Raw genomic sequence first — 23467 nt, forward strand, 5'->3', positions numbered from 1 at the left:
TTTTCATATTCTCCTTCTCTCTCTTCCCAGTGTTTTGGAATTTCCTGGGCATTTTTCCTACCCTTCCTTTTCTTACCCTTCGCTGGATGTCACCTCCTCCCCCGGCCACTGAATGCCATTGAATGCCATTTCCTTTCCTCTCAGCGCTGCTTCTCCCTCCCAGCTCCCCAGTTAAAGCTCTTTTTTGATGTACGGCTTTGCTGGAGGGGTAGCACATCAGAACTGGAGTGCAACTTAGAAGCGGTGTTCCTGCAAGAATTCAGAGTTCATATGTCCTCCTGAAGATGCTTTGGAAGTTAACACAAGATTCAGAAATTAACTAACTTTTATATCCTCAGAGGAGAAGAAATCTATGCTTATCAATTTTTTAGGAGATTTGTTTGGTTATGCATACACCTTTTTATAGCTCAGGAACATATATTTTTGCATGTTTGGCTTTATACTCTCAAATCTACCTTATTACTTGCTTATACCTTTTTTCCTCTAATTTTCATGCAATTCGTTTTCACATTGCTGCTGAAAGAGTAGGACCATTGTGTTGCAGTGAGTTAAGCCAGGGACATTTTTGTTTACTAAAATGACTTAGGCTATAGAATCCTGAGGCGGCTCATAATAGGATAGAGTGAGCATGTGCTTTCGGGGCACAGGTTCTCAGTAAATACTTGTTGTTTATTAACTGAAAGTAGCATTACCTTTGTTATTTATAAAACTAATAATATTTGGAGAACTTTGTTATTTATAAAGCTAATAATATTTGTTGGCCTTTCTTGGGGTAGATCCTTAGATATTTTGCTATTTTATGTTTACCTTGAGGAACATGTAGAACCTTTTAAATGATAATTTGTTTCACTGTTTCATAAACTTTATGTTTTTAAGTAACCCAGAACTACTGTAATTCACTGCTTTAATACCTGCTTTGGGTGAAATCCCATAAAATCTGTGAAGCCAGTTTTCATTAGTATACTTTTGAACTTCAAACTCTTATGGTAATATGTAATAAGTTAATTATCCACCTTGTGTTTTTGGCCAGAAAACCTTTGTTTTCTGGCCAAAACTATAACTACAACTGACCTTTTTTTTGCATATAAAGTGCTTAGGAGGACTTGAAGGTAATTAATCACTATAACTACAAATGACCTTTTTTGCATATAAAGTGCTAAATAGTTTAATTATTCCTACGCGAGACTGAGAAGATTCTTCTTTATGTATAATCATTAAAATGGCATCGAGAACTATGATTTGCTGAAAGAATTGGCATGTCTATAATTAGTCTAGACATCACCTTTGTGCTGTGAATGGACTGATGTTCTCCAGTTATTACGGCTAGAGATTAAAAAGCCTGTGCTTTCACTTTGACCACGGATGCCCCAAGTCATATTTCATCTCGTTTCTGCTAATTTGGTTTTTTTCTCCCTTGCTTCATTCAGGCCAAAGAGGGGCACTTGTTTTTCAGTATCATATTCATCAAATGCTGGGGCAAGGAAATGTTTACTTTCACCGTTTTCTCATAAATGGTCCTTCCCTCTCCCATACCTATAATGAATAATCTCACTCATTTTCATCTATTCTCAGGTTTTTAGTGATTTTTCTAGTAACTTAATTGTAGTAATGTAATATACTAAATTATCTAAGTGACAAGCTAATTTTAATATCCTCTACCATCCTCTATCCTTCTGTGCTTTATTTTAAAAAGCTGTAGAAATATATGACATTGTGAACATCTGAGCAGGCATTTTCATTTGTTATGGCAACAGACAAAAACCTCCTTTTTTAAAAAATAGCAATATGTCAGGTTTTTAGAAGCAATGCTACTCGGCTTCATTTTGCTGTGACTCATTCCATGTGTTTTCTTTGGGGACTCTTTGGCCTGAGGGTTGGTGGCATTTTTGCATCCTGGAAGCGGGCACAATACAGTAGTGTTACCACTATTGCAGCACAAGGGTGGCATGCCCCTGTGCCACCTGCTGTCCTAGCCCTGGCTGTAAGCAGTTGCCTGCCCTAAGTCCTCCTCTTCATTCCCTTGCTGTAACTCACCATCCATCACTGGAAGCAGAGGTTCAGCCATCAGTTCACTTTTTTCAAAGAGGCTTGGTCCCCTGGCTTTCATGCTCTGGGCCAGCCCTAGCTCAGGAATCACTAGTTCTAAAAACATCCTTTGGTGCTTCTGCAAAAACAGTTGGGTGTAGTGCAGCCCCCAACTCCCCAGAAGTTTGGTGGAGATGGTGGGTGGAGGTCACCTCCAGATTTCATGCCCGTGCTGTGGATGGAAAGCGCCATGTGTTCAGAGCAGCTTCTGGCTTCCTGGCAGCCGTAGGTGTGCGTTAGCATGGTGCAGGGTCTAGTGCTGTCCTTCTGGAGCTGAAGAGAACCTGGCTGTCACTGGTAACCATATGACTCTAAAGACCAAAGTGTGACCCCCTGACCCTCCCGTGGGCTGCACCCAAGCAGAGCACTTGTCCTTATGTTTTCACATTGTGCCTGCTGCTCCCAGAGTCTGTCGCTCCTTACAGCTTTGTTTCTTTGCCTCAAGGGCCACAAGATGCTTTTGCTCAAAAAGCCCCCAGATCAGCTGCACCCAAGCCGGTCTGTCAGTGCCGTCACTACCACCCAGCATCCTGCCGTTAAGGCTCAGTGTTTTGAAGCTGAGCAGTATAGCAGGTGACATCTCTTTGTATGGCCACCCTTGGTCATGATGAATTTGCCACTGAGTGACTTAATTCAGTGTGCTAGGGAATTCAAGGCTTTTCTCCTCTGGAACGTTGTCCATCTTAAGCAATATACTGATCTCGCCATAAAATCCTGTGTGGGGAAGCAGAAGTTGACTAGAAAGGGTTTGATTGTGGCACCCACGTTGAACGTGTTAGCTATCTAGAGTATCATTTGTTTCACTTTTCATCAATCCCCAGGCTCAATAAGCATCTTCATTTGGATAAGATTGATTATTATACTCATTGCATTATTGCATGGGGTAAGGGACATATGTGTTGGATTGATAATCATGATGCTGCCAATGAATTCAAAGTTTTCTAAGCCAAAATGTGGTTCCCAGAGCAGCAACATCAGCATCCCCTGAGAAGTTTCTGGAAATTCAGATTCTCAGGCTTTACCCCAAACCTACTAAATCAGAAACTCCAGGATACTCCTCCATCTGTGTTTTAGCAAGGCCTCTGGTGGTTCTGATGTCTCCGTGGTTTGAGACCCACTGCCATAGAGCAGGGCTGTCTAATAGAACGTTCTGTGGTGATGAAACGGTCAGTATCCCTGCCATGCAGTAGTGGAGCCACTAGACACCACATGTGGCGGTCGAGTTCTTGAAATGTGGCTGCTGTGACCAACAATAGCATTCATTATTTTATTTAATTTTGATTAATCTAGGTTTAAATTCAAATAGCTGCATATAGCTAGTGGCTGTCCATCAGATAGCCCAGCCCCAGAACACACCCTGCTAATTATTATTGGTAAACTCCTAAAATGCTTTAAGATGTTGGTTGTGGAATTATTAATTTTAGATCATAGAACAGAATCTTCCTTACTCAATTCAACAGAATTGAAACTGCAATTGTTATAACAGTAGTTGATTTTGATTCTTTGTGTGCAGGGGAGATAGTTTGTGGGCTGCTGGCTGGTTAGGGAAAGCCTATTCTTGAGCTGATTGATTGTTGATTTTGTGAATGTGAATCAACTGTGCAGTGCGGGGTGGCTCATGCCTGTTGCAGATATAACCAATGGCAGTAGATACATGTCCTTTTAGGAGTAAAGCTGTTGCTCAGGAAGGGGCTGTGCCAGTGTTTCGCACAGATGGACTCTGGTTTCTCCAGCCTGTCCAGCAAAGTGGATGTGCTTCCAGCCAAAGAGAAGTTAATGAGCCCTTCAGGCACTTTGGGCTGCTCGTGAAACCTCCCAGAAACTGTGCTGCGGGAGACAGGGGTGCTGAATTGCCAAATCTAGGGCTAGCACGTCAGATGGACAAAACTCTTGAATCACATTCAGTTTCTTCAGTTTAGGAGAACTTGAAGGAAAAAAGGTCATGCCAGGTGTGTTAGGTGGAACTGCTACAAAGCCCAGAAGAAACTTTGAGATTTGTCTCTGGGGTGATGTGACCACATCCTTGTCACCTTTCCAAAACACCAGCAGACGCTCTAGGAAGAAAGCATCCCCAGCAGTCCTGTGATCCTGCAACTAGAGCAAAATGTGACATTGAGGAGCCAGGGAATGTCTGAGTCCTTTGGGACTGTTCCCCCAAACCTAGCAACTGAAGTCTCAAACTTAAAGCAACCATCTTTGGCTACGCAGAAAATGATACTCAATTCTTTGTCAGAAGCAAAGTTCTACATGACTAAGCTTCCTAATTGAGGGCCCCATTTGTTGAATTATTTGAAGCCCTATCATTGATTTTCATAATCCATCTCCTGTTAGAATCCTAGAATGTTAAAACGAGGTGGAAGAGACCTTGGAAACGGTCATAATCCAGCCTTCTTATTTTATAGACACCCAGAGAGGTTATGAGTTGAGTAAGGGCACACACAGCACTGTAGGGTCAAGGACCACATTGCTCTTCAGTTTCTTTGGTGTCATAGGTCAGCTGGGGTCATAGGTCAGAAGCTGGACAGATTGATGAAAAAGGAACATTTCAAAGACATGATAAGAAATATACTGATGCACGCTATTAGGTTTTAAAATGCTTCTTGCTCATGCATCCTATAGATATCTGGAAAATTCCAATAAAATATTTTGAGTGGTAAGATATTGCAGTGGCCTTTTTGAAATAGCTAAAATTGTTCCTGCCACATATGTATATGATTTAGTCATGACACAATTCATATTGCTAACCGGTTATTTTTTCTGGACAACTAGTTTGGTTGGGAGTAGTTTATTTTCCAAGCACTAGGCCTGTTTCAGTTTATTGACTTTGATACCCTGTCTTTTGTAACTTACTTTCCTTAAATAACATGCCCCTCCTACTTTACCCCCAAAGTATTGAGATGCTATGTGTGAAAAGTATGGCACTGAGCACCTAATAAGCATTCTCTAAGTGTTGGTTCAAAGAGTGAATACCATCCCATCCAGACGGGTCTGCATGTTAATTTCTTTAGATTTTCACTATGGCTGGGGGTTAAAAAAATTCTGTATATTTAGGGAGAATATTAGCTGCGTAATTTTTTTTCTCATCTAGCTTGAATGGAGTCTTAAGCAAAAAATTCACATGCTCACCAAAAGGCTGGGAGAGGTTTTGTAAATTGAATATGAGGCTATCGTTTGCGTCCACAAGACAAAGCCCTAAATCACATTTAGCATAATTTGTGGTTTTAAATTGGACTGATTTAGCAAGGAGAGTGAAATAATCTCTCATCCTGTCAAAAAGGTGATATCTTTAGAGAGCATTTAATTCCATTGGCAGAGTAACTTCAGGAAGACGACAGTAATTCTGCCTGCATTATTCTTGGTTTGTGGCTAAATTGAGATCATAAATTTCTCCTGATTTCACTAACTTTCATTATTGCTCTTCGAACTCATCAGATGAATGTGCTCTTCAAACTAATCAGATGAAGGCTTAGTGGTAGCTGGAGGGTGGACAGGGGAGGGATGAGGTCTGTGGGCAGCTGCACTGTATATACTTTATGATCTGGGGGGAGAAGATGACATCCAGTGACTTAGAAGACATAGCTTGGTGATTTTCTTTTCCTTTGAGATAGAGTTTCACTCTTGTCACCCAGGCTGGAGTGCAACAGCGTGATCTTGGCTCACTGCAACCTCCACCTCCTGGGTTCAAGCAGTTTTCCTGCCTCAGCCTCCCGAGTAGCTGGGATTATGGGCACCTGCCACCATGCCCAGCTAATTTTTGTATTTTGAGTAGAGTCAGGGTTTCACCATGTTGGTCAGGCTAGTCTCGAACTCCTGACCTCAGGTAATCCACCTGCCTAGGCCTCCCAAAGTGCTGGGGTTATAGGATTATAGGCGTGAGGCACCACTCCTGGCCCTGGTGATTTTCTTGATAATCACTTACACAAGATGAATACCATTCATTTCCATGGAAGTGTTCCATGGACTGTGCACCTAAGAATGTGCATTTGCATCCATATTGTACAGGTAGGATTCCTTTGAATTCTTGCAGGTATCCAAGAGGGAGGGTTCTGGAGGAACTTCCAGCTGTCTAGATTACCCCATGAAAACCTGTTCTTTTATCAACAGCCACTTCAGGAGCTCACCCAGGGGCTGCTCACTAGACCACTGCTCCCTGCCCATGTGCCCTAGTTCAGAGTAATCCGTATTCTTCACAGTCCCTTCTTCCAGTGAAAGCGTTTCTTTTACTTTTCGCCAAGCATTCACTCTAAAAGAAATCAGGTCAGCGATACTGTAGACATTTCAGAAAGCTGAAAATGATGACTCAAAACTATAATTAGCAATGTTCTTGTCCCTTTAATTTTATTCCCCTGGGAGTTATCAATTGGTCTCCTTGAAATGGCTAGCTGCTTAAATATTTTAGATGTATGTTTGGCGTTTTACACACACCTTTGTACTGGTTCTAATCACAAGTGCTCTTGGGTCTGAGTTTAGGTCTGACTGCAGGCAAGCAGGTTGGTTTTCTGGCCTCCTGGGGCACCCCTGGAGGAAGCAGATGGGATGGGAAGTAAACCTGACGGATATGAGACATCACACTTTTTCGGGCTGGGCTCCAGGCACCTGTTCATGTTTTTAGTTACCTGGATAGTCTTGGTATCAGAGTTTACATGAACCATGGCCAAGCTTATCACCCATACAAATGTTTGTAGAATGATTGAATAGCAAATGGAATAGATGAATTACAGCCTATGGAAAGTCCTTCTGCTGCCAATTTATAGTTTGTCCTTTTGAGATAAAGATGCCTTTGGCTTTTACATTTGTATTTTCAAGTATATATATGCTAGGGAAGGAGAAACCTTTCAGGTCCCCAGTGGTTGATTTTCACCTTTGATCTGCATACTAGTGTTCATAGCATGTTACTGAGTTGACTTTTTTATTTCTATATAATAACAATATATCAATGTGTTGCAAATCTGATGTAACCTTTGTGTGTGTGTGTATGTGTATGTATGGGTGTGTGTCTGTATGTATGTGTGGTATTGATCAAGATACATTACTCCAGAGGCCAAAATCAGAAACTAGGGATATTGAATATTTCGTTATTTAAAATTGAGCTAATATAATGCAATGTTAAGAGGACAGCTGTTCAGATACTGGGTTAAACAGCTTCAATGTATGTCACCCAGGAAGGGATTTGGAGGTTGCTGTCTTTCTTCTGGTGGCAATGCAAGAAAACCGAAAGAAAAAAACAATTGCACTTAAAAGATCCTATATGACAGCTATAAGTGTATATGCTTCGTAATATTCACTTTTATAGGCTGCTATGGTACAGAAATTCTCTTTTGTGCATTTTTGCTCTGTTTCCCTCCTCGTTGTCCATCCGAAACAAACTATGCCAAGCACTTAGCTAATGATATACGAAGAAGCATTTCAGCAGCCACTCAGAAGTGAGTGACTGCTTATGAAAAACTTGTGAAAAATAAGTAAGACCAATAGGTGAATTCGATGGTCCTTTTGGAGTTATAAGTTTCTTAGCTTTGAATAAAAACAAAATGTGCTGCTGCCATCCCTTGCTAGGAGTTCCATTCCCAGATTCACACTCAGCATTTATGTCTCCATGGCGGTACCACCAAACATAGCAGAACTGAAGAATTTGGAAGTGCTCAACTTTTTAAATAACCAGATCGAGAAGCTGCCAACACAGATCAGCAGGCTTCAAAAACTCAAACACCTGAACCTTGGGTGAGTATCAGTGGAGGTGAAAGGATGGAGAGGAAGAGAGTGGAAGGGGCGTGCTGGGTAGGGCCAGGGGAGGGATTCCATGCATATCATTGCACAGAAGTGGATTTCTAATTTCTTTTTGTGTTTTGTGTTTTAAAAAAAGTTTTATTGTTTTAATATATCCTTTTGGTGGCCTACATTAGTGAAGATTTGAGAGCTAATTGAGAAGCTAATAGTTGGCACAATAAGGAAGATAAATTTTTACTGTATTTTGTGTCCAGTAAAATTTTATCTCAGCTCTGTTGACCAAGAAGGGACTTATTTGCATAGCATGAACTGGCAGAGAAGTTGTAATATGGTTGACTTTTTTCTCTCTGTGTTAAATAAGAATAGTTTATAAAGGACCTTCGTGCCATGGAGGGAAGAATATATTCCCTAATGCTGCTTCATTCATTTTTGCAATTCTTCTCTGTAGTTGAGAGGTGACAATTCTCTGTCTTTCTTTATGCAAAGGTAAAGATATGAGTTTTGTTTCAACTGAGGTTGCAGAACCGGGGAGCAGTAAATAATAATAATGATAACCTGTCTTCGTGTATTGCTTTGTAGCACTTGATCCTGTCAACATTTGTGAGGTAGGAAAGGCAGGTTTTAGTGCTTTCATTTTATACAGAGGAAGCCAAGCCTTTTCAAAGGGGCTAAGGGACTGGGTCCTGGTCACCCCTGATGTTAGTGGCCAAGCTGGGAAGAGAACCCCATGGTTCTGGGTCTAAAGGCTCCATCAGACTCCATTAATATGGTCTGGATCTGTGTCCCCACCAAATCTCATGTGGAATTGTAATCCCCATTGTTGGAGGTGGGGCCTGGTGGGAGGTGATTAGATCATGGGGGTGGAGCTCTCATGAATGGTTTAGCACCATCCCCTCTTGGTACTGTCCTTATGATAGTGAGTGAGTTATTGCAAGACCCCTCGTGCTCTCCTTCTCCTGCCATGTAATACACATGCTCCTGCATTGCCTTCCACCATGAGTAAAAGCTCCCTGAGGCTTCCCTACAAGCAGCAGCTGCCATGCTTCTTATACAGCCGGTAGAACCATGAGTCAGTTAAACCTCTTTTCTTGTAAGTTAACCAGCCGCAGGCATTCTTTTATAGCAATGGGAGAACAGACAAATACATCCATGGACCCCAAGCGGAACTGCAGCATCAGAATTCCATCTTCATTGGCACAGCTATTAGGTGAAACTGCCCACCCACTCATGCTTCAGTCTCTGTGCAGTCATATATTCATGAAATTGTAGCCACTAAATACTCTGGTTAAGTTAGTGATTGACGTGGAGTGGCAATGGATGCTGGCCAGATATTTGCCAATTTTTTTTTAATTTTTATTTTTGAGACGGAGTCTTGCTTTGTCACCAGGCTGGAGTGCAGTGATGTGATCTCAGCTCACTGCAACCTCTGCCTCCCAAGTTCCAGCGATTGTCCTGTCTCAGCCTCCCAAGTAGCTGGGACTACAGGTGCACACCACCACGCCCAGCTAATTTTTGTATTTTTAGTACAGACAGGGTTTTACCATGTTGGCCAGAATGGTCTCGATCGATCTCTTGACCTCGTGATCCACCCACCTCGGCCTCCCAAAGTGCTGGGATTATAGGCGTGAGCCACCACGCCCAGCCACGAATGACATATTTAAACACTCACAGCACTGCCTGCCTGGGGCCTGGGAGTTGTCAGTTCTTTGGTACTGTTGAGTATAAAGTGTGAGGCAGGTGGCTGTAAGGTCAGAGGTCAGGCTAGACAGGGAATCCTGGATATCCGCTGTTCAGTGAATGAGGATTTACCAAGTTCCCAATCGTGTACTAGGCATTGTTACAGCTGCTGGCCATCTAGCCCTGATGGAGCTTCCATTACAGTTGAGGAAACCAACTGTAAACAAATAAATGTTTATAATAATGGCAGGGAGTCAAAAGTGCTAATGAAAGGCCTCTGTGCTAAATAAACAAGCTCCTCATGGGCATGGTGGCTCACGCCTGTAGTCTCAGCACTTTGGGAGGCTGAGGCTGGAGGGTCAGCTGAGGCCAGGAGTTCAAGAACAGCCTTGTCAAGATGGCAAAACCTCATCTCTACTAAAAATACAAAAATTAGCTAAGTGTCGTGGCATGCACCTATGATCCCAGCTATTCTGCCCAGGGGGCTGAGGCAGGAGAGACATTTGAACCCAGGAAGCAGAGGTTTCAGTGAGCTGAGATCGTACAACTGCACTCCAGCTATGTGACAGAGTGATATTCCATCTCAAAAATAAACACATACATAAATTAATTAATGAGCTCCAATTTTATCATGCTGACCATCGAGAAATTTGCATAGCCGAGTAGTGGATATAAGATATGAAAGATCAGTGTGGAGAAGAGGGTGGAGGGAGGGAAACTAGAGGTTAGAAGACCAGTAAGAACATAAGCTTCATGTCCCATGTGAACTAGGAGAGTGACAGTGGAGACAGGGAGGGATTTTATATGAAAAATATACAGGTGGTAACGTTGACAGACAGTAACTGATGGGATGGAATGATACCTACATTTCTGTTGGACAGCTGAAAAATAGAACAGATGGAGACAGGTTTGGGAAGAAAATAATAAGCTCAGGTTTTGTTGTTTGGTTTGAGGCACCATAGGACAGAGCCGTAAACTTTTCTTTTCCTTTTTTTTTTTTTTTAGACAGAGTTTTGCTCTTGTTGCCCAGGCTCTAGTGCAATGGCACAATCTCGGCTCATGGCAACCTCCACCTCCCGGGTTCAAGCGATTCTTCTGCCTCAGCCTCCCGAGTAGCTGGGATTACAGGCGTGTGCCACCACACCCAGCTACTTTTGTATTTTTAGTAGAGATGCCATTTTACCATGTTGGTCAGGCTGATCTCGAACTCCTGACCTCAGGTGATCCACCTGCCTCAGCCTCCCAAAGTGCTGGGATTACAGGTGTAAGCCACCGCACTCAGCCCTAAACTTTTCTTTTTCAATGAATGCATCGTAGTTGCCTTCTTGTTCTCTTTGGAATTGTTTGCATTTTGGGCTGTTGGTGCTTTATTGATTGTGTAAAGCTTTTTGTACTTAATTACACAGCAACATAGATGGAGTTGTCAAAGTTTGAAGAAAACCTCCCAATTCTTTGGGAAAGGAGCTAAGATGGGTTTCACTAAAGGATACCTCTGTCCTCAAATGGTATAAAGAATTATACCACACAGTGAGGCAAGTTATAGGGAGGACTCCTTATTCTAAGGAGCCGGGCTGAAAGCATACACACAGGAGATCACAAAACGGAGCAGGGAAGCCACGTGTATGCATGATCCAAAAGGCACCCTCAATAAGAATTTGCTTTCAAAGTTTTATATAGTACTTGCAGTTTATTCTGTTGATTGTAAGACATGAGAGAATTTTAGGCCACCGGAACAAATTAAAGAAAGTTTAGTTCTGTTCTTAATTCCTTAAATGCAGTTTATTTCATAGAGTTATTTTCCAAAAAATGTGAAGCCACATAGGTTACCATGTTGATGATTATTTCTAGGATAACTTCACTGCAGGACCACTGTGCCCAACTATTCGGGAATAACGTTTGACCTTGTTTCTTGCAAGAGCTTGTCTCATGAACACATAGAAGTTTTTATTAAGTACCATATTGGTTATTTACGGATTTGGATTATTTATTTATTTATTTATTGAGACAGGGTCTCGCTCTGTCTCCCAGGCTGGAGTGCAGTGCAGTGGTGCAATCTCTGCCCACTGCAACCTATGCCTCCTGGGCTCAAGTGATCCTCCCACCTCAGCCTCCTGAGTAGCTGTAACCACAGGTACGTGCCACCACACCTGGCTAATTTTTGTAGTTTTTTCTGTAGAGACGGGGTTTTGCCATGTTGCCCAGGCTGGTCTCGGGCTCCTGAGCTCAAGCAATCTGCCTGTGTAGGCCTCCCAAAGTGCTGGGATTACAGACGTGAGCCACCGGGCTCAGCCTGGATTTTTTTTTTAACTTTTATTTTTGATAACTGTGTGAGTAGGTCACTGTGGAGGTGAGAAAAATTAGTGCCTTTAGCCAAGAAGGTTTTATTGAAGCTGGAGGTGCTCAGGACCACCTGCAGAGAAGAAACTACTCTGAAAAGGAGTCATTAGTACAGACCTTTCTGGGGCTTTAGAAGAAAAGGAAAAAAGATGCTGAATAGACTTAGACCCCCTGGTTTTATAAATTTCTCCATCATATGCAGACATTTGCCCACTTCCAACATGCATTTGAAAAATCTTCCCATGCAAACAAAGAATTGATACCACTTGGCATAGCTGAGACCTGCAAAGCTTTATGTTTCAACACCTGAAGTCACCTGAGATTAAGCAAGTGTGGCACAAATAGTAAAACCACAGTTAATAGTTCGGACTATCCAAAGTGGCTTGTCATGAGGTGAGCTTGCTCGCTTAGGGCTGATTCAAAATTTTCTCTCAAACCTTTTGAAAAATAATTCTAGCAACAGCTCTCATTTCCTGAGAAGTCACATCTGAGCCATGGATCAGGTGTTGGGTGCTTCACATATTTTCTCTCTCATCCTCCCAGTGATCCTGCCCTGAAGATGTTGTCAGCCTTATTTTATAGTTGAGGAAATTCAGTCTCAGAGAAGCTGAGTAACTTGGTCAATGTCACGCAGCTAGCAAGTGCTGGAGCCAGATTCCTCACCTAGCTGTCTCCTACCTTAAAGCTCCATTCTTTTCCTACTCCCACTGTAACCTCTCATGGAAACTTTGATTGCTAGCAGTGTCAGAGTGGGGCCCTAAGCATGGAATTCCTACACGTGGAAATGTGGATGGATGGAGATGGATGTTAGCACCTTCTGGGGGGAAGGGGGACAGCCAGCATGTTCCAGCTTTCATTCTGCAGAGAGAGATGCCACCAGGTCACCATGCACATGGTCTGGCCTCCGAAGAGGCGGCCAGAAGTCTCTGCAGTTCCTTGCCCCCTTTGTAGCTGGGGCTGTTGCTAGGAGTTCTTCTGAAGTTTCAGCATTTGTTTAAGGGCTTCCTTTCTGCCCCACCATGGTGGTGTGCCTACTACTGTTACATACTGCTGTCAGCTCCACATGGGACTCTGCTGTGTTCCTTACACGTTGTAGGTATTGGTTTGTCACTCAAAGGAAAAAGGAACCTTCAATTAAGTAGATTCTTGCCACCAAGAGGTGGAGGGGCTCCAGGCTTGCTCTGGGCTGGAGATTGAATGGGAGTTCTCTCTCAGGTGAGATGCCTCTTCCCTCTAAGCCTGTCTAACCGTGGATTTCCTATACCTAATATTGCAAAAGTGCATTTCTTTATTTGCAGAGAAAAATGTTAAGGAATCAGCAGTTTTCAAAAACGGATAACTTAAAGCAGTGTTTAAAGACAGAAGCACCTAGTGTATGCTTCTCTACCTTCCTTTCTGTCTCTGACTTGCAATTCTTCTCAGAATCCTTGCATGGGAGCCCAAGGGTCTGGAACGGCTTTGGCCTCCGTGAGGTACAGGGTGCTTCCAGACACGTCACCTTCATCAGTCACTTCTGAAGTCTTTTCTCCTTACTCTCTCTTAGGCTGTTTTTTCATCTCAAGATAGCACTAATTACAAGCTCCATCTTGCCTGTGTTACAAGGTAATACAACAAGCCAAGTACTTGCCATAATGTGCTTCACAAACTGTGACTTCATGGAGAATATTTGTTGTTGCTGTCATGGCAGTAGATAGTCGTGGAGGTAGTTTTGCTGGGTGTAGTCTGTCTGGGTCGTTTTCTGCCTGAGAGGGGGAACCCACGTTTCCATTTTGGTTTCTCCCTCTGCTGTCTGCTGTTTCTGGTGAGGCCTGCTTGGTAGGACTGGACTGAGCTGGATCTGTTATGAGAAGCATCGATGACTAGAATGATTTTTATTGTCATACTTCCTTCCATCTTTCAATATCAGTCAACTTTTATTAAAGTTTTTTTTTAATTGGCTTTTAAGTATGCTCAAACGGAACTGCATTAAGAAAAATAAGGGGCTTAAAGAAAAGGATAAAAGATAGTGTAGAAAAAAATTCCCTTAACATCACACACTGGGGCCTGTCAGGAGGTGGGGGGCTGGGGGAGGGATAGTATTAGGAGAAATGCCTAATGTAAATGACAAGTTGATGGTTGCAGCAAACCAACATGGCACATGTATACCTATGTAACAAACCTGCATGTTGTGCACATGTACCCTAGAACTTAAAGTATAATTAAAAAAAAGAAAAAAATTCCCTTAGACTTCATCAGAGACACACACACACACACACAGACACAAACACATACTGCGTAAACACACACACCACCACACCCCCATACACACCCCATACACATACCACACCATACCATATCCATAACCCCACACACACACCACACACATACAACACACACCACCACACCACACACACACCCCATGCCCACCCACACACACCACACACACACCACAACCCCTCCACACACCACACACACAGCACACCCCCTACACCACCATACCACACACACACCACACCCCCCACACCACACATAACACCCCCGTACACACACACAACACTACACACAACACCACATACACACCCACACACACCACACACCCCTGCACACACCCACACGCAATTGATCCTTCAGCAACACATGGGTGGAGGGAGCACCACACTGACCCCCCATGTAGTCGAAAATCCACACATAACTTTTGACTCTGAATAAACTTAAGTACTAATAGCCTACAGTTGACCGGAAGCCTTACCAAAACATAAATGTCAATTAACACATATTTTGTGTGTTATATGTATTCTATTCTGCATTCTTACAATAAAGTAAGCTAAGCAATAGAAAATGTTATTAGGAAAGTCATAAGGAAAACAAAGTGCATTTACTGTTCTTTAAGTGGAAGTGGGTCATCTTAAAGGTCTTCATCCTCTTCTTCATGTTGAGTGGGCTAAGGAGGAAGAGGAGGGTTGGTCTTCTTGTCTCAGGGGTAGCAGAGGCAGAAGAAAAATATCCATGTGTCACTGGACCCAGGCAGTTCAAACCCATGTTGCTCAAGAGTCAATTGTACGATTTAAAAAATTTTTAAGTTGCAATAAAATACACATAAAATGTACTGTCTGGCTGGGCACAGTGGCTCACACCTGTAATCCCAGCACTTTGGGAGGCTGAGGCAGGTGGATCACGAGGTCAAGAGATCGAGACCATCCTGGCCAACGTGGTGAAACCTTTCTCTACTAAAAATGCAAAAATTAGCCGGGCGTGGTGGCACGTGCCTATAGTCCCAACTACTCAGGAGGCTGAGGCAAGATAATCGCTTGAACTGGGGAGGTGGAGTTTGCAGTGAGCTGAGATCTCACCACTGCACTCCAGCCTGGGCAACACAGCGAGACTCCGTCTCAAAAAAAAAAAAAATTACTGTCTTTGTAGTATACAGTTCAATGGTGTTAAGCGTATTCATATTGTTGTTTAGCCAATCTGCAGAATTTTCTCATCTTGCAAACCTGAATCCTACACCCATTGAAAAACATCTCTCCATTGCCCCTCCCTCCAGCCCCTGGCCATCACCATTCTAATTGAAGATAACTTTGAATTTTAACAGTTGTAGAAAAAAAAAAAAACCATGATTTTCCCTCCTAAAAGGAATAAATGAAATGAAATAAAGCAAAAGTCTGAAAACTACAAAGCTTCATGTGTATAGTTTCAGATATTATCACTACATTCATAAGGACGTTTTTCTTTACAAGGACAGATATTTTGTGATGGTTTGAATTTTTGTGTAAAACAGTGATTCAATTTCACCATTGGAGAAAAATGACAACTAAGAAATTTCCAAATGTTTCAGGAATATATAAGTTCTCTAAAATTATTAGTTTAAATAAGACGACATACCACATCATCTCACTTATATGTGGAATGTAAAAAAGTAAACCTCATAGAAACAGGGAATAAAATGGTTACCAGAGGCTGGAGGGAGAGGGAAATTGCCAAAGGACATTAAATTTTAGTTAGATAGGAGAAGTAAGTTCAAGAGATGGATTGTATATCATGGTGACTGCAGTCAATAACAATATGTAGCATATTTGAAAATTGCTAAGAGAGTGAATTTTAAGCATTCTCACCACAAAAGACAAAAAAATGACAAGCATATGATATGAGGCAATGCGTATATTAAACAGTGTGATTTAAGCCATTCCATGATGGATTACACATATATCAGAAGTATCATGTTGTACACCATAGGTATTTACAATCTTCATTTGTCAATATAAATATTACATAAATGATTTTTATAATTAAAAAAAATAGGATGGATGTGGTGACTCACACCTATGATCCCAGCATTCTGGGAGGCCAAAGTGGGAGGATGGCTCGAGCTCAGGAGTTTGAGACCAGCCTGGGCAACACGGCAAAAACCAATCTCTGCAAAAAATACAAACATTGGTGGGGTGTGATGGTGTGCACCTGTGGTCCCAGCTACTTGGGAGGCTGAAGTGGAAGGATCGCTTGAGCCCATGGAGGTCAAGGCTGCGGTGACCCAAGATCGTGCCACTGCACTCCAGCCTGGGCAACAGAGCAAGGCCCTATCTCAAAAAAAATAAAAATAAAAATAAAGTATAAAGTGACTCTAGGATCATGGCACTCTCTTACACTTTCAGCCTGTGAAACTGAGGTGCCCTTGATAGTCTCTATAAATGTGTCTTTGGTGTCCTGATGTAGATTTTTGTCCCCCTGCAACAGCATGAACAGGCTGAACATTTCGCCACAAGGCTTTGGCTCCCTGCCAGCTCTTGAGGTTCTGGACTTGACTTACAACAATTTGAATGAAAATTATCTTCCTGGAAACTTCTTCTACCTGAGTAAGAAACTTTCAGTTCTATGAATCTCCTCAACATTATACTTTGCATTCTAAGAGTGAAATTTATTTGCCGGGACCTAAACTCCAAGAGAAATTATTGGACAGAGATAACTTTTTCTTTAGAGACTTCTTTTGAATATTCCTTCATAGCTCAGCATATGTGCATTTGATATATCGTTATGTGACACCATTGGGCTGAAGTGGACTTAGTAAAGTCATATTAACATTCTGAGAGAGATGATATACCTAAATGAGATCAAACCTCACATTTAGCTAAGAGACTTGACTTTCTTTTTAAATAGCGTGCCAAAAAAAGGTATCCTCCCATGTTGGTATTAATTCTTTGTACGATATTTGTGCAGGATGTCCCAATCAATTATTTATAAAAATATTTATTAATAAACCACTAATGGAATTTTTAAATTTTCCAGCCAGGATTCTTATTTTCAGCCTTTTAAAAAGTACTCTTATTGACCTATTTATCCAGTACACAGGCATTAAGAAATTATTGGCCACAGGTGAACACACCTTATTCTTTTATATGCCAACAAATTTCTTGCTGAAGATGCTTTTGAAAATTAAAAAATGATTTCTTCTGGGAACTCATGCACTATTTCAGACAAGGTTTGTTTCTCTTAAATGAGTGTTCTATTTCTTCAATTAGTAACTTACATGGCATTCAGAAAATCTGAATTTTCTGAGCTGGTCTCTAAAATTTCACTTTTTGCCTTATGTACGTTCTCTCTCTGTGACTTTCTCAAGCACAGGAAACCAACTGTAAAATATTTTCTTGGGTGGTGAAGCCCCTGTTTTTATTATGTTATATTAACATACAGTTCTGGAGTCTGAGCTCCAAAGATCACTTGAGGCTAGGAGTTTAAGACCAGCCTGGGCGACATAGAGAGACCCTGTCTCTAGAAACAAAAATTAAAAAATTAACCAGGCATAGTAGCATGTGCCTGTAATCTTAGCTAATCAGGAGGCTGAGGTAGGAAGATTGCTTGAGGCCAGGAATTTGAGGCTGCAGTGACCCACTGCACTCCAGTCTGGGTGACAGAACGAGACTCTGTCTCTAAAAAATAAATAAATACTGATAAACAAAACATACCTCTAATTATACTCAGCTTTTTTGGTTGAGGATAAACAGATGCTTTAGAATTTTAGCCTTCAATAGTTTGGAATCATATTATCATTGTGTAGTAATTGTGAACAAATTTCTGACTACTGATATTCTGCTTAAGTTAGGATTTACTCTGTTAACTTCATGCCATTATTTTAGTCCCTTTGTCTTCATTTACTTTTGTCCTTAAGGCTGTAGAAACAAGTAGTAATAATTAGTCAGATTATGGACTGATGAGCTGTGGTTATAGCCTCCATCACCAGAAAGCCTTTCATTAATTTTTAACACAGTGCTATTTACATAGGAAAAGGTCTATTTTAACATAGTTGTATTCCCTTGAAAGAACCTTTTTGCCCTAGGTATCCACAAAAGTGGCACAGTAGTTTTCTTTGTTTTACTTTGGATGCAAATGGAGAAATAAATGTGAATCAAAAGTAATCTGTGAGAAAAATAGCAATCTTTTTTGAAAATGTGTTGAAACTCTGTGCCCCAAAATGCAAGTGCCTACGTTGTTAATTGTATCAGTCCTCTTGGATATAGATGTTTTCCTGGACACACCAGCTCCACAATAAGCCAGTAAATGTAAGTTTGACCTGCTTGTTATTATTGGGAGCCCTAGGTATGTCAAAGGCTTTTCACCAAGCCAGGGTTATTAATCAAAGCTGACTCCCTCCTATTGATCAGACCTCAAATGGTTGGGTTCCATGCCACCCTGTTTATATATTGCTGTTTAATTTGCAGCCACCCTGTGTGCACTCTATCTAAGTGACAACGATTTTGAAATCCTGCCACCAGATATTGGGAAGCTCACAAAGTTGCAGATAGTAAGTAAGTTATCTAAATTCTTAGAGAATCAATTCACTGCTGCAGCCTTGTAGGGGTAGAATCAAGTCAATCTGAGAAGGAGTCAGGTTTGTTTTGCAGGAATAAACCACTGCTTCTGATAGTGTTTCTTGATTATCTGCCGGCGCTTGTAAATAAATGGAAAGGACTGAGCTGTGGTAGAAGAGAGGACATGGAGGAGGATGAGAGTTTCTGTGGAGCACCTTTTAATGTGAAAATGTGTTGACAACTCCCTGTTTTCTTCTGTTTAGCTCAGCAATAGGGATAACAACCTGATCTCACTGCCTAAGGAAATCAGGGTGCTTACCCAGCTTAAAGAGCTCCACATTCAGGGGAACTGCCTCACTGTTCTACCCCCAGAATTAGGTAAGTTTGCTGATGAATGAACTTAGTTCTGGGTTTCATGAGTAACAATTATCCTAATGTAGCAATTCTGAACAACCTCTCTCCTCTTCTTGGCAACTGCTCTCCACCTAGACACCCAGTTCTGATCATTTGAGAACCATTTGTCATTGACCAGAGTTCAGCTGCTATAGGTTTGACCTTCCCCGATGCTGTGTTCTGCAGCTGTAGTGTCCCGTGTCTTAGAAACTGCTGATGAAAGATGACCCTGCTCAGCTCCCTGCATGATGTAGTGGAAAAAGCATGGGGTTAGTAGTAAGAGCCTTATGCATGGCTCCTTGTTGACTAGCTGGGTAAGCTTTCTGGGTCTTGGTTGTTATTGATAACTTTATCGAAGTATCAGTCTTACTTTTTAACTCCTTACTTTTTTATTGACCTAGAAAAACTTTTAGCAAAGAATTAAAGTAGTTGTTATGGCTACTTGAAGATGTTGATACCTCTCCTGGTCGTGAATTTGCCTCTCTCCTGATCCCATTTCTAGTAGGAATTGTTAAATATGTTCTTGCTGGGAATGGGTCCTACTTCTGGCCACTGAATCCTAATCCTCTAACAAGTCATTCCTATTTCCGGAGTGGGTTTATGTCCCCCGCCAGAAGTAACCTCCAAGCCAGTCATTCTGTTACTGCTTCATTCCACTGCAAAAGGTTCACAAGTTCCCTTATCTTTTCCTGTGCAGACCCTCAATAGCCTCTAATTTCTTTAATCCTTTGAACCACATTGTTTTCTCAAACTGCGGTTATTTGCTTTTCTGCCCCAAAATACCATCATTTTTAAGAAACACATTAAGGAAGCAGTTCTTTAAACAAGTCTGGCAGTTTGAAGAGGCCATTTGTTAGAAATTAGAATGCAAGCACCAGGAGGGCAGAGGCATTTTCGCATTTGTTCCCTGGGGTGCAGTACTTGCTCAGAAAACATTGACTGAATGAATGAAAGAAGCAAGGACCTTGGATGGCAAGAGGTTAGGAAGGTTATGAGCAGGCCGATGGGGCTAATGGTTACGCATAGGAAGACTGAGACGAGACACAGAGCACACCCATCAGCACTGAGAGTTCTGTTGGCAGCCTTATTAGTCTAAAGGGAAGGCAGTCACATGATTTCATGGAACAGATGGAAAGTCCCGCCTCCTCCCTTCCCATTTCCCTTAACTCTCTTGTTAGTGTTAAAAGACCAGAGGTTTATTTAATTATTTTTAAGGGCTGAGGAGCAACTCAACATTTCTCTTTATTGAGTTGCAAGCAGTCAAGTTTTATTTTGGGAGCAGGGTTACAGAATCAAGAAACACTTTTTGCAAACAATTTCAAGGCAAAAAGCTTCTTGTCAAAGGAGAGATCTTGGGCTGGACACCGTGGCTCACACTTGTAATCTCAGCACTTTGGGAGGCCGAAGCGGGTGGGTTGCTTGAGCCCAGGAGTTTGAGACCAGCCTGGGCAACATGGTGAAACCCCATCTCTACAAAAAGTACAAAAAATTAGCTGGGCATTGTGGTGCATGCCTGTAGTCCCAGCTACTCAGGAGGCTGAGGTGAGAGGATCACCTAAGCCTGGGAGGTCAAAGCTGCGGTGAGCCATGATTGTGCCACTGCACTCCAGCCTGGGTGACAGAACAAGACCCTGTTGAAAGGGGGAAAAAAAAAGAGAGATCTTGCACAGTGGTTAATAACCACAGGTGTTATCATTAGTAACAGCTGGGGAGCTTCTACAGAACTCAAATACTTGCTTCCTCCCCAGCCTACTAAATCAGGATCTCCAGGTGTGAGGTGAATTCTTGTGTAACTTGGTGTAAAGCTCATTTAATGCCTCTGACATGTGTCCTCGGTTAGCATGGTTAGTAGAAACAGAAAAATAAATGTATATTTTGATGTCATTTGATCTTATTTCATTTTTCAAGCAGTGAGGCAATATAGGATATTAGATTAAACAATTATTTTATCAGACAGTAATTTGCCAGAAAAATGTCTAGTTGAACCTACACGTGCCTATGTATATATTTTAAAATGTTACTCATTTTGCTTATCTTATTTAAATACTATATGAGGTCATCTTTGTTCAACATTTCTGTTAAGCTTTCCATTAACAACTCATGTATATTTTTATTCAGGTGTAGAATTGAGGGGGAAGGCTTTAAATGACTTTATTTTTGCCAGCCATATGTAGAAAAGCTTAATCTTAACATTTGCCTGATAGCAGGTTTTCCTGATTATAGGCAAACACTTAGTTGTAGATAAATGATAAACCTTTAGAAGTCACTGTCACGAGCTAAACTCAAGATGAAGACAAATGTACTATTTATTTTTGAATGGTGATTTTTTTAAAAAGTCAACATTAATATAATACTAATATAGTAACAGCTATTATAATAATAGGTAGTGTGTATTAAGGCCTGGAATTGCAAGGCACTAAGATAAGTGTTTTTCCTGCAATATCGCCTACAATTATCATAAGAATTATAAGCAGACTTTTTAGAGGTGAGGACATTGAGGTGTAGAGAGGGTTGGTTGGTGACATGCCTGTGGGGGACACAGCTAGTGAGTCACAGAGGTGAGATTTGAACCTGGCAGTCCCTCCTCTGGGTCCAGCTTCCTCATCACGGTGTGGTCCTCTTTCCCACCCATATGCTGGTAAAAGGATTCCTAGAAATGCAGTTTTCAAGTTTGAACAAAACACAACCCTGGCACACCCCCTCAAAAAAAGCAGGCAGAGAGATGTTGCTGGATGGTGAGTTGGCATGGGCTTTGCTGGTGTGTGAGCAAGGCTAGCATAACACTTTGCAAAATGCAGCTGAGACGGCCTCTGGAAGACAAATTGCTGTCCCATTCCAAGTCAGTTGCATTGTCCCCGTGTCTCTTTCCCCTCAACAAACATGACCCCCGATGGGAACGTCTTTTGTTTCTTTGTGTCTCCAACACCTGAGGTGACCATATGGATGCTGCTCTGGGCTGGCTGATGGGCAGTGCTGGGCACTGATGATGCACATGAAGTTTATGCTTCAGGTTTGCTTCTGGGGGTGTTTTAAAGCATGGATGATGATATCTCTCTGTATATTTTTTACGTATCTGAATATACAAGATAAATGCTTTTGAGATTTCTGTGAAATTTCCTTTCATAATAAATCCAGAGTTTATTAACTTGTAACCTTTTTGGTACTAATATTTCAGCCAAGCAAGAGAATCTAGATAAGTTCTGATTTGTCAGGTCTGAGAACATGCAGGGACACAGCAAAATAAAGTCAGGGGCTTAGCTGGAGTTTTAATATGTGACTGTATTACTTTCCCTTTATTGTATGTCCTTGAATAAGCCACTTAAACCGTTATGTCTGATTTCTAAGTAGTAAAGCACTGCTTTCATATTAGTCTTTATACCTATCAAAAATGAGATGTAAGTTGAGTCTCTCCTGTACCCATTCATTCATTTATTTATTCAGGTTAAGTTCCTACTTTAGGGCAGATCTTTGAGTCCAAGGAAATTGCTTTTCCATTAAAGTAAGATTCACTTATTCAACAACTGTTTGTTGAGCCCCTGGTATTTGCTAAGGATTATGACAAGAGACAGAACACCCGTTATTGATGATGTTCTAGTGGGAGAGGACAGAAGAAAGAAAGAGAGAGAGAAAGAGAGAATATAAATGACAGACTTGTGATATTAAGAGCTCTGGGAAAAAATTGAGCATGGAAGGGAGTGTCCAGATGGGGAAGGGGTAATCAGAGAAACCCTCACTCATAGGGTGGTTCCCTTTATGCAGAGACTTAAAGGAAGGAGGGAGGTCTCCTGACAGAGAGAACAGTAAGTGCAAATGTCCTGGGTGGGCTTGTGCTGAGGAAGAGCAAGGCCGGTGTACCTGGAACAGAGTGAGTGAAGGGGAAAGAGTTGTAACCAATGAGCTTATACAGGAAGTGGGGTCTGGTTCACATGGGAACTAGTAGGACATTGTCAGAACTTGGGCTTTTACTCTGTGTGAAATGGACACCCCCACAGATGCTCCCATCTTAATCACCAGAATATGAGAATCTGTATTGGTGGAACCCACCCCCAATATTTCAATGTAGGTTCTTTCTATTTTCCATAAGTGTCAGCTGGCTGAGAAATAAAGAGAGACAGTATAAAGAGAGGAATTTTACAGCTGGGCCACCGGGGGTGACATCACATATCGGTAGGACTGTGATGCCCACCTGAGTCTCAGACCAGCAAGTTTTTATTAAGGGTTTCAAAAGGGGAGGGGGTGTAAGAACAGGGAGTAGGTACAAAGATCACATGCTTCAAAGGGCAAAAAGCAGAACTACTAATAGGGTCTAACAAAGATCACATGCTTTTGAGGGAACAGGACAAAAGGCAACAGCAGAACCACTGATAAGGGTCTATGTTCAGCGGTGCATGTATTGTCTTGATAAACATCTTAAACAACAGAAAACAGGGTTCAAGAGCAGAGAACCAGTCAGACCTCAAATTTACCAGGGT

The 23467-nt window shown here is 41.7% G+C and overlaps 1 protein-coding gene across 1 annotated transcript; it reads left to right on the forward strand.

The window, feature by feature from the left end:
- The first annotated feature begins 2539 nt into the window (after positions 1-2539).
- Positions 2540-19222, forward strand: LOC100982414 (ras suppressor protein 1-like). The gene is made up of 6 exons (XM_055092259.1): positions 2540-2658; positions 7639-7803; positions 16534-16652; positions 18513-18595; positions 18866-18980; positions 19182-19222. The coding sequence occupies exons 1-6, from the start codon at positions 2540-2542 to the stop codon at positions 19220-19222; spliced, it is 642 nt and encodes a 213-aa protein (XP_054948234.1).
- The last annotated feature ends 4245 nt before the right edge of the window (positions 19223-23467 follow it).

Source organism: Pan paniscus, chromosome 8, assembly GCF_029289425.2.
Source record: "Pan paniscus chromosome 8, NHGRI_mPanPan1-v2.0_pri, whole genome shotgun sequence".
Classification (NCBI taxonomy): domain Eukaryota; kingdom Metazoa; phylum Chordata; class Mammalia; order Primates; family Hominidae; genus Pan; species Pan paniscus.